Source organism: Salvelinus namaycush, chromosome 34, assembly GCF_016432855.1.
Source record: "Salvelinus namaycush isolate Seneca chromosome 34, SaNama_1.0, whole genome shotgun sequence".
Taxonomy (NCBI): Eukaryota; Metazoa; Chordata; class Actinopteri; order Salmoniformes; family Salmonidae; genus Salvelinus; species Salvelinus namaycush.
Window position 1 is genome coordinate 24,499,477 of NC_052340.1, and position 14,667 is coordinate 24,514,143.

A 14,667-nucleotide genomic window follows, 5' to 3' on the forward strand; every position below is an offset into this window, starting at 1 on the left:
CTGCTCACTTTTTTTTACCTCTCTTTCAGAAGAAGTTCTGAATATCCATATTTGCTCTTTGAAATGCTGCAGGCTCTGAAATGCTGCAGGCTCGTTTTGCTGAGTGATGACTTCAAAGACAGTACAGTAGGAAGATAGACAGAAACTGCTTCTCCAATAGAAATCCAAGATCACACTTGTAGGCGATGTCAAGATCATGCGCAGAAACACGTCAGAAGTCTAACGTTCGGCTCAAGCAGTCTGAGCTTGTACAGGCTGTCAAATCAAAGGCACTTCGATATGAAGTTGTTTTTGACAAAAATTAAAACCTGTCAGTTTGTCACTTTTACGAGGTTGGAGTAATAAAATGTTCAACTACTTAAGTCACTGGCTCGAATCTAGGTTGTGCATTTAGATTTTGAGAAAATGAACAACTAAGGAAGCACTTCAATCATTGACTTCTCAAACCCCCGAGTGGTCTGCTTGGTCTGTTTTGCAAGCGTTCCCGGAAGTCACGCAATGTTGCAACTCTGGTTTTAGAAACTCTGTGATGACTTGACATCTAACCGGCACTGTAGGGGTGGGGGAGGGGTCAAGGGATGTGAGCGGTCCACTGCGTTGTGAAATCTCGACCAATCACAGCAGGCACCGGCGCATCACTCCAGGTGCTTCTTGCTATTGCCTAGCGCAGTATATTGTATTGTTTATTTTTTCATCAAAATGTGTCAATAAAAAAGAAATACAAAAATACTGCATAGTGCAAGTGATGTGGGGTTATGGAAACTCATGTCAGACATACAGCTTGAAATAAAAACATTTATAAAATAAATCATCAAAAGGTTTGGGGCTGGACCAAAAACACAGAGGCCTATCATCGTCACTGGCTTCAACCCCTGCATTAACTGGTATTGAATTTTCCTAAGCTCTAATATGGGCTGTATTCATCTCCCAGCATTAGTTATTGAACGGCGCCCTCCCCGGTTTCGACAACGAGATATATTGATAAGCTTTGTGCTGTGAAGGACAGAGAGGTGTTACCAACCACAACGCCTTCATTTCAGGACTCAAGGCTGATGGGCTAAGTTTGATATCTTATTACAATCTCATTATCTAAACTAGAAATGTCTATATTCAAAATGTTTAAATAAGAGTTGAGGTTCTTGCATGGTAGTTTTTGGGGGATTCTTCATCAAGCTGAAAAATAAATATTTCTGGCCCGAATGACAATGATGGATCATGTTCCCTGGGGTAACTTTAGGAGTAATCTTTTCACCATACAGGACAAATGATCTAAATTATTACTCGTGGCACCACTTTCAACGGCCATGTCCTTGCTTTTATGTGAATGTAATGCCTGGTGTCAGGGTGACACTCTGAATAGTCTTTAGAATACTTTTGCCGCAGGATGTTTTTTTTTACAGTATATGTTTATGGCAGCTGGATGGTGGTAACAACTGTTATCAAAGACTATGACATTATGCCACAGTGAATTGATTCACCCTGTCTCAACGCATGGGTTCCTTGGCCGACTTCAACATACTGTACTGTGACAAAATGGAGCTAGATGGATTTTTTGCCATATAACAAATAGTATTTTCCAAAATCTGAAATGGTTCTTCATAAAAGAGGAAGGACAAAAACACGATTGTAGACCTCAAGCAATGAACCCAGGTCCCATTACCTGAACAATATGTGCTCAATGCACAGGCAATAAAATGTACATTTCATTATTACCTACACATGTTACCATCACAAAAGCCTCGCTCCTAATATAATATAATAACAAATTGACAGGTGTGTCTGTGGACTTCCTATTCTCATTCCCATAGGACCATAACTTGGAAAGGAAAAGACAGCCTATCAAAGCAAACCAGGGGGCCTTCTCTCTTCTCTTTAATCAGAGGAAGTGTGTGTGTGTGTGTGTGTGTGTGTGTGTGTGTGTGTGTGTGTGTGTGTGTGTGTGTGTGTGTGTGTGTGTGTGTGTGTGTGTGTGTGTGTGTGTGTGTGTGTGTGTGTGTGTGTGTGTGTGTGTGTGTGTGTGTGTGAGTCCCACATGGGGCTTTACGTGGCTGTGTGTGTGAAGGTCAGGTAAATACAACTAACGCTAGCTCCACCTCTGCGTCTCCCCAGCCACCTGAGGTCCCCGCAAAATCAATAGGTTGGGGCCTTATTGATTGCTTGCCTTTTGTGTTTTAGTATGTATGTATACATACAGAGACATGTCATAGAGACAGGTAAAGTGAACTTCAATATCAATGGAGGCTGCTGAGGGGAGGACAGCTCATAATAATGGCTGGAACAGAACTAATGGAATGGCATCAACACATGGAAACCATGTGTTTGATATATTTGATACCACTCCACTGATACTGCTTCAGCCATTACCATGAGCCCGTCCTCCCCAATTAAGGTGCCAACAACCCCCTGTGTTCAATATGTACGTTTATTACTCTTTTTGTTTTTAAACAACCATTATTTGTGGCTTTTATTGTTTTGTATTTGTATGTATATTTAACAGAACAAGGTGAATTTATTCTGGGTATAATTGAGTGCAGTAGTGCTAATTATGAGAGCATAATAAAATGGGTCATCAGGCCTCACAATGAAAGCTAGTCCATAGCTAATTATAGTACATGATGACTTTGATCTCAAAGGTGAGGGAGTTGGATTATGCTGTGCCTCATTTGAATACAAATGTATCTGCATAGTTCTCCACTTGGGGATACCTCACACATTTTTATGAACTGTTATAAAATATGTGAACTATAAACTCTGTGAACTATGTAATTTGTACATGATATGTCTTTTATACATGATCTAACCATGCCATCTCTCACCCCCAGCTGTTTCTATGAGAGGGACAGTCTATGTGATGAGTAGGACTTCATACAGCCAGGGAACATATGGTCTCAGTGTATGACAGCTGGGATTCAATCAACCACTCTGTCCAAACTCATATTACAGATTAACTGTAAATGTTTTAGGTAGATATATTAATATTGTGGTTAAGTGAATGAGAAATTCCATTCCATCTCTCCGTAGAGACAGTTATCATGCAAAGAGCCTTGGCTTCGACAACAATGTTCTTCAGAAATGGAGAATACAGAATGAATAGGGTGTACCAGTTAATATGAATACATATCTCTCGCTCTGTTGGTGTCCTTGGTTTCTGAAAGGCCTTCCTCTATTGGCTAGGTATGTCGAGTGGGGGACAGAGTCAATAGCACCGTTGGACTATCTCCTCTGCAGCCTAAGAGCTTTGCCTATGTATTGAGTGGGGATCCAGGATGCTGGGGAAGCATTTTTGAATGGTCAAGGTCAGACAACAAAGGCATTTCAGTCTTTTGTGTTGTTGTGTCCGTGTGTGTGTGTGTGTGTGTGTGTGTGTGTGTGTGTGTGTGTGTGTGTGTGTGTCTGTCTGTTTGTGTGTGTTTGTTTGTGTGTTTTCCATCACTTTCTTTAATTAAGTGAACAAAGACAGCGGGCCTGAATCGTAAAGCACAATAACATTGTTTGCCTGTATACTGTACCAAGTCGCTTTTTCTTCTCAATCAAGAGCTGGAGGTGATTTGGATTTCAGTAATTGCTAGTGTTGAATAATGTATGACAGCATTTTATAGCAGGGTTTCTCTTTACATTCCACCATACATTGTTGGACCACAGAAAAAGGTTGAATTGATAAGTTCATGTCACCTCTTATGAGAGGTCTTATGTCTTTCCAACTCCCACTGTTGATCTCTACACTGTCACTTCACCAATCATGACCTGTAAGTGTATTTTTCATGCTCTCACCTTTGCTTGTTATAATTGTGTCACTAATTCCTTATTATGGACGTTGTATTTCTTGCTGCACTTTTGTAAAGCAGGGCTACCTTGCAAAAGAGACATTGTTCTCAATGGGACTTCCTTGTAGAAATAAAGTTTAAATCAAGTAATCATGTAATAGATCTGCATTCTACTGATAGATCAGTCATAATTCCAGTATCAACACATATCAACATATTTGGCTTCAGTTTGAAGACCACTCATTTTCACTTCCATTTCCCAAGTTTCTGTACTTACTTCACCAGTGAACTTAGCGAACACTAATAATATCTGTGGTCATCTGTTAAGCCATCTGAATTAAGCACATCCCATGCTTATCTGATGAAATAGGGACAGCTTATTCCCTATGATATCATCCTGAATCCTGGATCTAATGTCTTGTCAGCTGGACATGTCCTCCACGTGTGATAGGGAGCTTATGAAACTATGAGAATTCAGAAAGGCACGTTTCAGGGTTCCCATCAAATCCCTTGGATGACGGGCAGCGGGAGAAATTAGTTTTCCCTGCTAAAGCCGTTATTTCCCCCAGGATTGGACTGAAACAGACCATACATTTATATATCTCTGGTTCAAACAGACAGTCCTCAGAGCTTTAAGTTTAAAATAATTCTAAGGGTTATCCATTGTCTAAAGGTTTCTTCTTTAATCAAATGGAGTCAGGACATTAAAGTTGAATAGTGTCGCAGAAATCCTGTGTTTTGTTAAAGATAGATTAGGAATATTGAATTGTTGTTGAAATACACAGTGTACAGTGCCTTCAGAAAGTATTCAGAAAGTATTCACACCCCTTGACCTTTTCAACATTTTGTTGTGTTACAGCCTGAATTGTGTCACTGGCCGACACACAATACCCCGTAATGTCAAAGTGGAATTATGTTTTTCAACATTTTTACAAATTTATATCAAATGTAAAGCTGAAATGTCTTGAGTCAATAAGTATTCAACCCCTTTGTTATGGCAAGCCTAAATAAGTTCAGGAGAAAAAAATTAGCTTAACAAGTTACGGTGCATTCGGAAAGTATTCAGACCCCATGACTTTTTCCACATTTTGTTACGTTACAGCCTTATTCTAAAATGGATTAAATAACAAAAAAATCCTCATAAATCTAAACACAATACCCCATAATGACAAAGTGAAAAGAGGTTTTTAGAAATTTGTGCAAGTTTTTATTGATTTAAAAGAACTGTATACTTATTTACATAAGTATATACATAAGTATACTTATTTACATAAGTATTCAGACACTTTGCAATGTGACTCGAAATTGAGCTCAGGTGCATCCTGTTTCCATTGATCATCCTTGAGATGTTTCTACAACTTGATTGGAGTCCACCTGTGGTCAATTCAATTGATTGGACATGATTTTGAAAGGCAAACAACTGTCTATATCAGGTCCAATAGTTGACAGTGCATGTCACAGCAAAAACCAAGCAATGAGGTCGAAGGATTGTCCATAGAGCTCCGAGACAGCATTGTGTTGACGCACAGATCAGGGGAAAGGTACCCAAAAAATTCTGCAGCATTGAAGGTCCCCAAGAACTCAGTGGCCTCTATCATTCTTAAATGGAAGAAGTTTGAAACCACCAAGGCTCTTTCTAGAGCTGGCTGCCCGGCCAAACTGAGCAATTGGGGGAGAAGGGCCTTGGTCAGGGAGGTGACCAAGAACCCAATGGTCACTCTGAAAGAGCTCCAGAGTTCCTCTGTGGAGATGGGAGAACCTTCCAGAAGGACAACCATCTCTACAATACTCTACCAATCAGGCCCTTATGGTAGAGTGGCCAGACGGAAGTCACTCCTCAGTAAAAGGCACATGACAGCCCACTTGGAGTTTGCCAAAAGACACCTAAAGACTCTCAGACCATGAGAAACAAGATTCTCTTGTCTGGTAAAACCAAGATTGAACTCTTTGGCCTGAATGCCAAGTGTCACATCTGGAGGAAACCTGGCACCATCCCTAAGGTGAAGCATGGTGGTGGCAGCATCATGCTGTGGGGATGTTTTTCAGGGGCAGGGACTGGGAGACTAGTCAGGATCAAGAGAAGGATGAACAGAGCAAAGTACTGTCACGACTTCCGCCGAAGTCCATCCCTCTCCTTGTTCGGGCGGTGTTCGTCCCTCATGTCCTTGTCGGAGATTGTTTTGATTGTATGTGATGTGCTATTTAGTGTTGGTGTGCGACGGGTTTTGTACCCACGTTGTTATTTTGTACATTTTGGTTGTTTTGGAGTTCTGACAGCATTTATTAAACAACTCCGTTTATACCAAGTTCGTTCTCCTGCGCCTGACTTCCCTGCCACCAACACGCACCCCTTACAAGTACAGATAGATCCTTGATGAAAACCTGCTCCAGAGCACTTAGGACCTCAGAATGGGGCAAAGGTTCACCTTCCAACAGGACAACGACCCTAAGCATACAAGACAACGCAGGAGTGGCTTCGGGACAAGTCTCTGAATGTTCTTGAGTGGTCCAGCCAGAGCCCGGACTTAAACCCGATCGAACATCGCTGGAGAGACCTGAAAATAGCTGTGCAGTGACGCTCCCCATCCAACCTGACAGAACTTGAGAGGATCTGCAGAGAAGACTGAGAGAAACTCTCCAAATACAGTTGTGCCAAGTTTATAGTGTCACACCCAAGAAGACTTGAGGCTGTAATCGTTGTCAAAGCTGCTTCAACAAAGTACTGAGTAAAGGGTCGGAATACTTATGTACATGTGATATTATTATTTTTATACATTTGCAAAAATGTCTAAAAAACAGTTTTTGCTTTGTGATAATGGGGTATTGTGTGTAGATTGATGAGGGAAAAAACAATTTAATACATTTTAGAAGAAGACTGAAATGTAACAAAATGTGGAAAAAGTCAAGGGGTATGAATACTTTCCCAATGCACTGAACATAAAAAGTTGCATGGACTCACTCTGTGTGCAATAATAGTATTTAACATTTTTGAATGACTCATCTCTGTACCCCACACATACAATTATTTGTAAGGTCCCTCAGTCGAGAGTGAATTTTAAACACAGATTCAACCACAAAGACCAGGGAGGTTTTCCAATGCCTATTAAAGAAGGGCACCTATTGGTAGATGAGTAAAGAAATATATATATATATATATATTGAATATGCCTTTGAGCATGGGGAAGTTATTAGTTACACTTTGGATGCTGTATCAATACACCCAGTCACTACAAAGATACAGGCATCCTTCCTAACTCAGTTGCCGGAGAGGATAGAAACCGCTCAGGGATTTTACCATGAGGCCAATGGTGGCTTTAAAACAGTTAGAGTTTAATGGCTGTGATAGGAGAAAACTGAGGATGCATCAACAACATTGTACACTGAAAAATATAAACGCAACATGTAAAGTGTTGGTCCCATGTTTTATGAGCTGAAATAAAAGATCCCAGAAATTGTCTACACGCACAAAAAGCTTACTTTATCTAAAATGTTGTGCACAAATTTGATTACATCCCTGTTATTGAGCATTTCTCATTTGCCAAGATAATCCATCCACCTGACAGGTGTGGCATATCAAGAAGCTGATTAAATAGCATGATCATTACAGAGGTGCACCTTGTGCTGGGGACAATAAAATACCACTCTAAAATGTGCTGTTTTGACACACAACACAATGCCACAGATGTCTCAAGTTGAGGGAGCATGCAATTGGCATGCTGACTGCAATAATTTCCAACAGAGTTGTTTGCCAGAGAGTTGAATGTTAATTTCTCTACCATAAGCCGCCTCCAACGTCGTTCTAGAGAATTTGGCAGTACGTCCAACCGGCCTCATGTCCAACCGGCCTCACAACTGCAGACCACGTGTAACCATGCCACCCGGACAGCTGGTCTGAGACAGCTGATGAAACTGATGAGTAATTTCTGTCTGTAATAAAGCCCTTTTTTGGTGAAAAACTCATTCTGATTGGCTGGGCCTAGCTCCCCAGTGGGTGGGCATGGCTCCTATGTGGGTGGGCTTATACCCTCCCAGGCCCACACATGGCTGTACCCCTGCCCAGTCATGTGAAATCCATAGATTAGGGCTCTGATTCAGAGGGGTTGGGTTGAATGAGGAAGACACATTTCAGTTGAATACATTCAGTTGGACAACTGACTAGCTATCCCCTTTGCCTAATACATTTATTTCAATTGACTGATTTCCTTATAGGAACTGTAACTGAGTAAAATCGTTGAAATTGTTGCATGTTGCGTTTATATTTTTGCTCAGTAGTTACTCCACAACACTAACCTAAATGACTGTACAAAATAAAATATTCCAAAACATACATCCTGTTTGCAACAAGGCACTAAAGCAATACCGCAAAACATGTGGCAAAGCAATAAACTTTTTTTTCTCAAATCCAAATCCAACACATTACTGAGTACCATTCTCCATATTTTCAAGCATAGTGGTGGCTGCATCATGTTATGGGTATGCTTGTAATCGTTAAGGATTGGGGAGTTTTTCAGGATAAAAAATAAATGGAATGGAGCTGCCTTCTACAAAGTATTAACTCAGGGGTGTGAATACTTATGTTAATGAGATATTTAATTTTCAATAAACATTTCTAAAAACATGTTTTCACTTTGTCATTATAGGGTATTGTGCGTAGATGGATGAGATGGATATGTTTTATTTAATCAATATTGAATTCAAGCTATAACAACAAAATGTGTAATTAGTCAAGGGGTATGAATACTTTCTGAAGGCATTGAAGAGAATGTTCTACATGTCAAGTCAGCTTTGACATTGGACTTTGAACTCCCTCTGTGACGGTCATAACAGGGTTTGACTGACAGCCCTTTGGCCGCTTCTGTTCCTGTCTACGTGCGTCCTTCAGCCCTCATCACCGTCAACTATATGACATCACCAGGAAGAGAGAGAGGGGCAGAAAGTGGGCCTTTTAAAGCTTGTTTAAGGTGCATTGGGCCAGCGTGTCAGTTATGCTCTATCCACCTCTCTCCCTCTCTGTCCACGTCAGCATGCAGTTCTGGCTGCAACCCTGTGGCCAACTGTTCTCTTTTTTTTGCAGAAGGGCACAAAAGTCCATGTTTTAAAATGCTTACCAGGCTCTGGCTTCATTTAGTGGCCATAACGCAGATCCGCAGTGTTTCATTGGGAACTTAGTCCCGTGGGGAAACATTGAGTGACTGAACAAGCAGCACTTTTGCTCTGCTGCTAGTGTTGTTGGTGGTGTGGTGCCTCAGTAAGTTACTGGTAAGGAAACTCAATGTGACTTCCTATAACTTTTGTTCTCCATGCTAATGGCCAGATGGAGCATATCTAACCCTAGTAGAAGACTCCTGAAATATCAAAACTTACATGCTGTTGTTGCCAAATTTGTAAAAACAAAAAGAAAATACATAACACTGACAGGTTAAAGGCCTTACAAGGACATATACAGTTGAAGTCGGAAGTTTACATACACTTAGGTTGGGGTCATTAAAACTCGTTTTTCAACCACTCCACAAATTTCTTGTTAACAAACTATAGTTTTGGCAAGCCGGTAAGGACATCTACTTGTGGACCTTGTGAAGATGCTGGAGGAAACAGGTACAAAAGTATCTATATCCACATTAAAACGAGTCCTATATCGACATAACCTGAAAGGCCGCTCAGAAAGGAAGAAGCCACTGCTCCAAAACCGCCATAAAAAAAGCCAGATTATGGTTTGTAACTGAACATGGGGACAAAGATTGTACTTTTTGGAGAAATGTCCTCTGGTCTGATGAAACAAAAATAGAACTGTTCAGCCATAATGACCATTGTTATGTTTGGAGGAAAAAGGGGGAGGCTTGCAAGCTGAAGAATCATGTTGTGGGGGTGCTTTGCTGCAGGAGGGACTAGTGCACTTCACAAAATAGATGGCATCATGAGGTAGGAAAATTATGTGGATATATTGAAGCAATATCTCAAGACATCAGTCATGAAGTTAAAGCTTGGTCGCAAATGGGTCTTCCAAATGGACAATGACCCCACGCATACTTCCAAAGTTGTGGCAAAATGGCTTAAAAGGACAACAAAGTCAAGGTATTGGAGTGGCCATCACAAAGCCCTGACCTCAATCCTATAGAAAATTTGTAGGCAGAACTGAAAAAGCGTGTGCGAGCAAGGAGGCCTATACAAACCTGACTCAGTTACACCAGCTCTGTCAGGAGGAATGGGCCAAAATCCACCCAACTTATTGTGGGAAGCTTGTGGAAGGCTACCCGAAACGTTTGACCCAAGTTAAACAATTTAAAGGCAATACTACAAATACAAATACTAATTTAGTGTATGTAAACCTCTGACCCACTGGGAATGTGATGAAAGAAATAAAAGCTGAAATAAATCATTCTCTCTACTATTATTCTGACATTTTTTTATTTATTAATAAAGTGGTGATCCTAACTGACCTAAGACAGGGAATTTTTACTAGGATTAAATGTAAGGAATTGTGAAAAACTGAGTTTAAATGTACTTGGCTAAAGTGTATGTAAACTTCCGACTTCAACTGTAGTAAGTCCTCCGTTCCATATTGCAAGACTTTTAAAGATTTATAATTACTGGTACTTTAAAATTATGTTTCGGTTACCTTGTCCTCCAGATGTTTTGCTGTTTCCGCCCGCTGTACCAGATCCTTGTCTCTGTAAAACACACAATGTACACAAAAAATATTAGGTTTAGGACTTCCAATCTGTATTAAAATATTTTTTTAGAAGCGTTGTTCAAGGAAAACCCCCTCTAGACTCCATCAGGAAAATGTGACAATTCCCATGATCCTCTGGGTTTACAGACACTACCATCACAGTCCTCTTAAATATCATGGGTACACTATAATTAATGTCTTTCCATATCTGATGCAAAATAACATTATAAGTCACCTACAGTGTGAAATCACAGCTCATCTTGTCTACATTCTGATGGATGATGCTGATTTTAATCACTTTCTATTCCAAAAGCTCTACCTTTCGTCACATTAACTTGCAAATCAGCTCCATGCTCTGGGGAAATACAGAAGCGGTGTGTAAAAGGTATCTTCATCTGCTCTGATTTGGGTAGCAAGAGCGTTCTGGGTAGCGAGGCTCCACTACGAGGTGAACCGGGTTCAGACACAATGTGCTGTTTGAGCTTCTGAGTGCAGGTACTGTCCAGATCCTACAGATGTAGGATCTTAATTTGAGCCCATTTGCTACAGTAGGAAAAGTAATCCTGCAGCAACAGGAAATCTAAATTATTATGTGGATTATAACTAATGGACATTTTTTCATAAGGAAAATCAAGTCAAAATTACAAACGTAAGAAGCCTTTTTCTAAACCTCAAATACACTACATGTTTTACATTTCCTGCATTGCAGGAGCTCAGGTTGATCAAAGTAAGATCCTACATCTGTACACTAAAAGACCCAGGCACGGTAAAAGCAGATATTACATTAGAGAGGAGTACAGGAGTGACACTCGCTTTCACAATGGAGAGATTAGGGATGCTATTCTTAGAATCATATTATACTCATCCTTTTAATATGCCGCAGCGGTGCAAGTGAGAGAAGGGATATCACAGGGAATGACAAAGGAGGAGACTCTTACAAACTGTAAGGCATTAGGGTTGTTAACAGCAGCAGGCATGTTCTGCTGAGACGTTTCAAATAATTTCAATGTAAATAAATAGTGTAATTAAAAGTGGCAAATGTTTCTATGAATGATGTGTCACAAGATGTTCTCCAAAGTGTGAATGTTTTCCAAAGTGTGAATGATGGGTGTCTCTCAAGCGAGCAAGATTATACAGTAGCTATGCATCTAACCAACCCCATTTAGCATTTGGTCTGACTAAGGGATGATTACACAGTTTGGGACATTTTCTTAATTTATTGCAATGAAAGGTTAAGCATCAACGGACTGTAAATATATATATATGTTTACAGTATAGTCCACTGAAAAAGATCATGCTGTAATACCAAGGCTCATTTACCACAATGAAGGATGTTAAATGCAACAAGAAAAGGTGATTACATCAGATGATCTTGTCGTTTTCTACTCCACCATATCTAACCATGCTAATTCAACACTAAGCATCTCTCCTGTAATTGATGTCCCTGCGCCTGTGCTCAGGACTGTGTTGGTGTCTTCATTTATCTTTAGAGTCACAACAAATAATAGCTAGAGGGATTCAATGGAGAGGAGCACGAAGGAACCAAATTCCAATACTCGGTCACTGCCGCAAACATTACCACACCATTCATTCAATACGTACATCATTTACAAGCAACCACCCTGGAGAAACTTCCCTCTATATAAACTTTCATAAGGACTACAACAACTCCACTGCTCACGGTCAACCACAATTGAATTATTCCACCTGAAATATTAAAAGGGCTATGCCTATCGTGTATTATATGAGTCCTTGCATTACTACAACATTATCTATTTGAAATGGTTTCTCTCATGCATTAGCTACCCAATGGCGTCATAAAGGTATTTCAGATCTTGCAAAGTCACCTTCCTCATCACCATATATCCCAGTATCCCAGTTTGTCTCCCCTCCGGATGGAGGGGTTGTCAGCTCATGTTTCCCTATGGCTAATCAGGGCTGTCTGATGAAGGGAATTTCTCCTCATGAACATAAGTAGAGGGGGAAGGAGAGGGGGATCGATACCTCCTGCAGTTCCAAGACTAGCACAGACAAACATTGGCAAGGAGAAGATGTGCTCAATTGGGTGGGACTGCAGCATCTATGCTTTCCTCCTCTCTCTGCAGGGTTTTCAACTGATTATCCAGAATCTGAGCCATAATGACAGTGTCTTAAGTTAGCCACTGACTGATATTTGTGCTGGGCATGTTTTAAAGCTTGGTACTGAAAAAACAGTCAAATCTGGATGGATCAATATATATTGTATGATTCTTTGTGTCTCATGAAACATCCATGTGTGTATCCATGAAACATCCATGAAACCTCTGTCACGCCCTGGCCTTAGTTATCTTTGTTTTCTTTATTATTTTAGTTAGGTCAGGGTGTGACATGGGGGATGTTTGTGTGTTTTTGTCTAATCTAGGGTGTTTATATTGTCTAGGGGGTTTTGTAGAGTTCATGGGGTTGTGTTCAGTGTAGGTGTTTATGTAAGTCTATGGTTGCCTGGATTGGTTCTCAATTAGACAGCTGTCTATCGTTGTCTCTGATTGAGAGCCATATTTAGGCAGCCATAGGCATTAGGTAGGTTGTGGGTAATTGTCTATGTCTTGACGTTAGTTGCTTGTGTCGGCACTTTCGTTTGATAGCGTCACGGTTGTTTTGTATTAGTGTTCGTTTCATCTTCTATTAAAAATATGTATTTATATCACGCTGCGCCTTGGTCCTCTCTTTCACCCGAAGACGATCGTGACAACCTCCATGTGTGTATCCATGAAACATCCATGTGTGTATCTATGAAACATTTCATGAGGATTTTTCTTCCCAATTCCAAACAAATCAGAGGAAATGCTATTGGATGGGGAGTTTACACTGCAACACAAACACAGGAGGAAATTGTTTATGTCGCTATCTTGTATTCTGGACTCTAGGGATTCACCCATAGAGCTATTCTCACCAGTACTTTCACCCCTATAACCCATTCCCTTTCGCCCACAGGTTCCCCATTTGGTCATGTCAGAGAGGCTTCCATGCTTTAATAGCCGAGGAGGTGAGGAGGCACAGTGCTACATGTTCTCCTTCTGCACATCTCTTCCTGCATCAGTAATGGAATGCTTTCAATCAATTTCCAACAGTGTGTGCAGTGCTTTGATGCTGAAGGGAGGGGGTAGTTGGAGTGGAGGGGGTGGGTGGGTGGGAAGAAGGGGAAGGGTGGATTGAAACGTCCTTACAAGCCTAACAACCCAGCCTTATGGGGAAGCAGTCTAATTCAAGAAAAGTCTCTTATGCAATTTTGGATTTTATAAGACATTATTATTCTACTGGCTGTGAAATATGCAAATGTGAAATCACTGTTGTTGTTTACCTGTAAAAACACTTCCCAGCTCTCACCCGGGACACAATCTCTCATTACCTTGTCACAATACAAGGAGCTGCAACTCCTGTCTCAAAACAGTTATCATAATAGACGGATAGGCTGATGTTTCTTATGAAGTCAGAGTTGAAAGGCTCCCTCCTGCCTTCCTCCCTGCAGCTCCAAACAATCCCCAGTAGATAGGGAGGCTGTTTTGTTCTCGATGGCTGCTAATCCCAGTTCAAAGGGAAGAGCCGTGTCTCTGCATCAGGGCCCTGTAATGCCCATGAAATGAACTGATGCCTGCCTGACTGCCCTGTCTGTATGCCTGGGCTACGCTAACGTGGCTCCCATCACTAGAATCAGCAGCACTCTGATTAGGAGAAGAGAGCACAGCAAAGGCGCCCACACAACAACAACAAAAAACACACAAAAAACAGATCAAAAGGCACTGAAGCTGGAGGCAGGAGGCAGCCCTTCAGCTCGACCACAACAGAGTATCTGTGTTATTGGAGCAGTGAGGTTGCAGCAACATTGCAGAATCATTGCAAGAACTTTGGGGTAATCTATGCAGACCCTGTATGACATTTCAGCAACATTGTAGCCATTGTGGTTTCTTAACCAAGACTGTGGAGCAGCACAGCGCACCTCCTTTAAACATAGGGATAAATAATGGAGTTATACATCCTCGGACAACACAGCACAGGGCTTCAGATCACTCCAGAGGTGATGAGAGACTAATGCACTGAAAGACAGGGGAGAGGAAATACCATTAGGGCTGAGGCTGAGCCAATTGCAATAACAGCAGCTCGGTGAGTGTGATTACTGATGGGGAAAGGGCTATCCTCAGTCTGCAGATTTACAAAAGTATGCACACACACACATTTTAATACACATACACACAT

The 14,667-nt window shown here is 41.0% G+C and overlaps 1 protein-coding gene across 2 annotated transcripts in view; it reads right to left on the reverse strand.

Moving 5' to 3' along the window:
* LOC120029098 (calmodulin regulator protein PCP4-like) overlaps positions 1 to 14,667 on the reverse strand; it is a 50,037-nt gene that overhangs the window by 9,638 nt on the left and 25,732 nt on the right. Inside the window, exon 1 of one of the 2 annotated variants that reach the window (XR_005473563.1) lies at positions 19 to 231. Coding sequence is in view for 1 of the 2 variants with exons in the window: in XM_038974399.1 (XP_038830327.1) it covers positions 10,381 to 10,432 (52 nt within the window). In the remaining variant the exon portion in view is untranslated. Of the gene's footprint in view, positions 1 to 18; positions 232 to 10,380; positions 10,433 to 14,667 lie in introns of those variants that run through there. The other variant, XM_038974399.1, reaches the window with a different exon arrangement.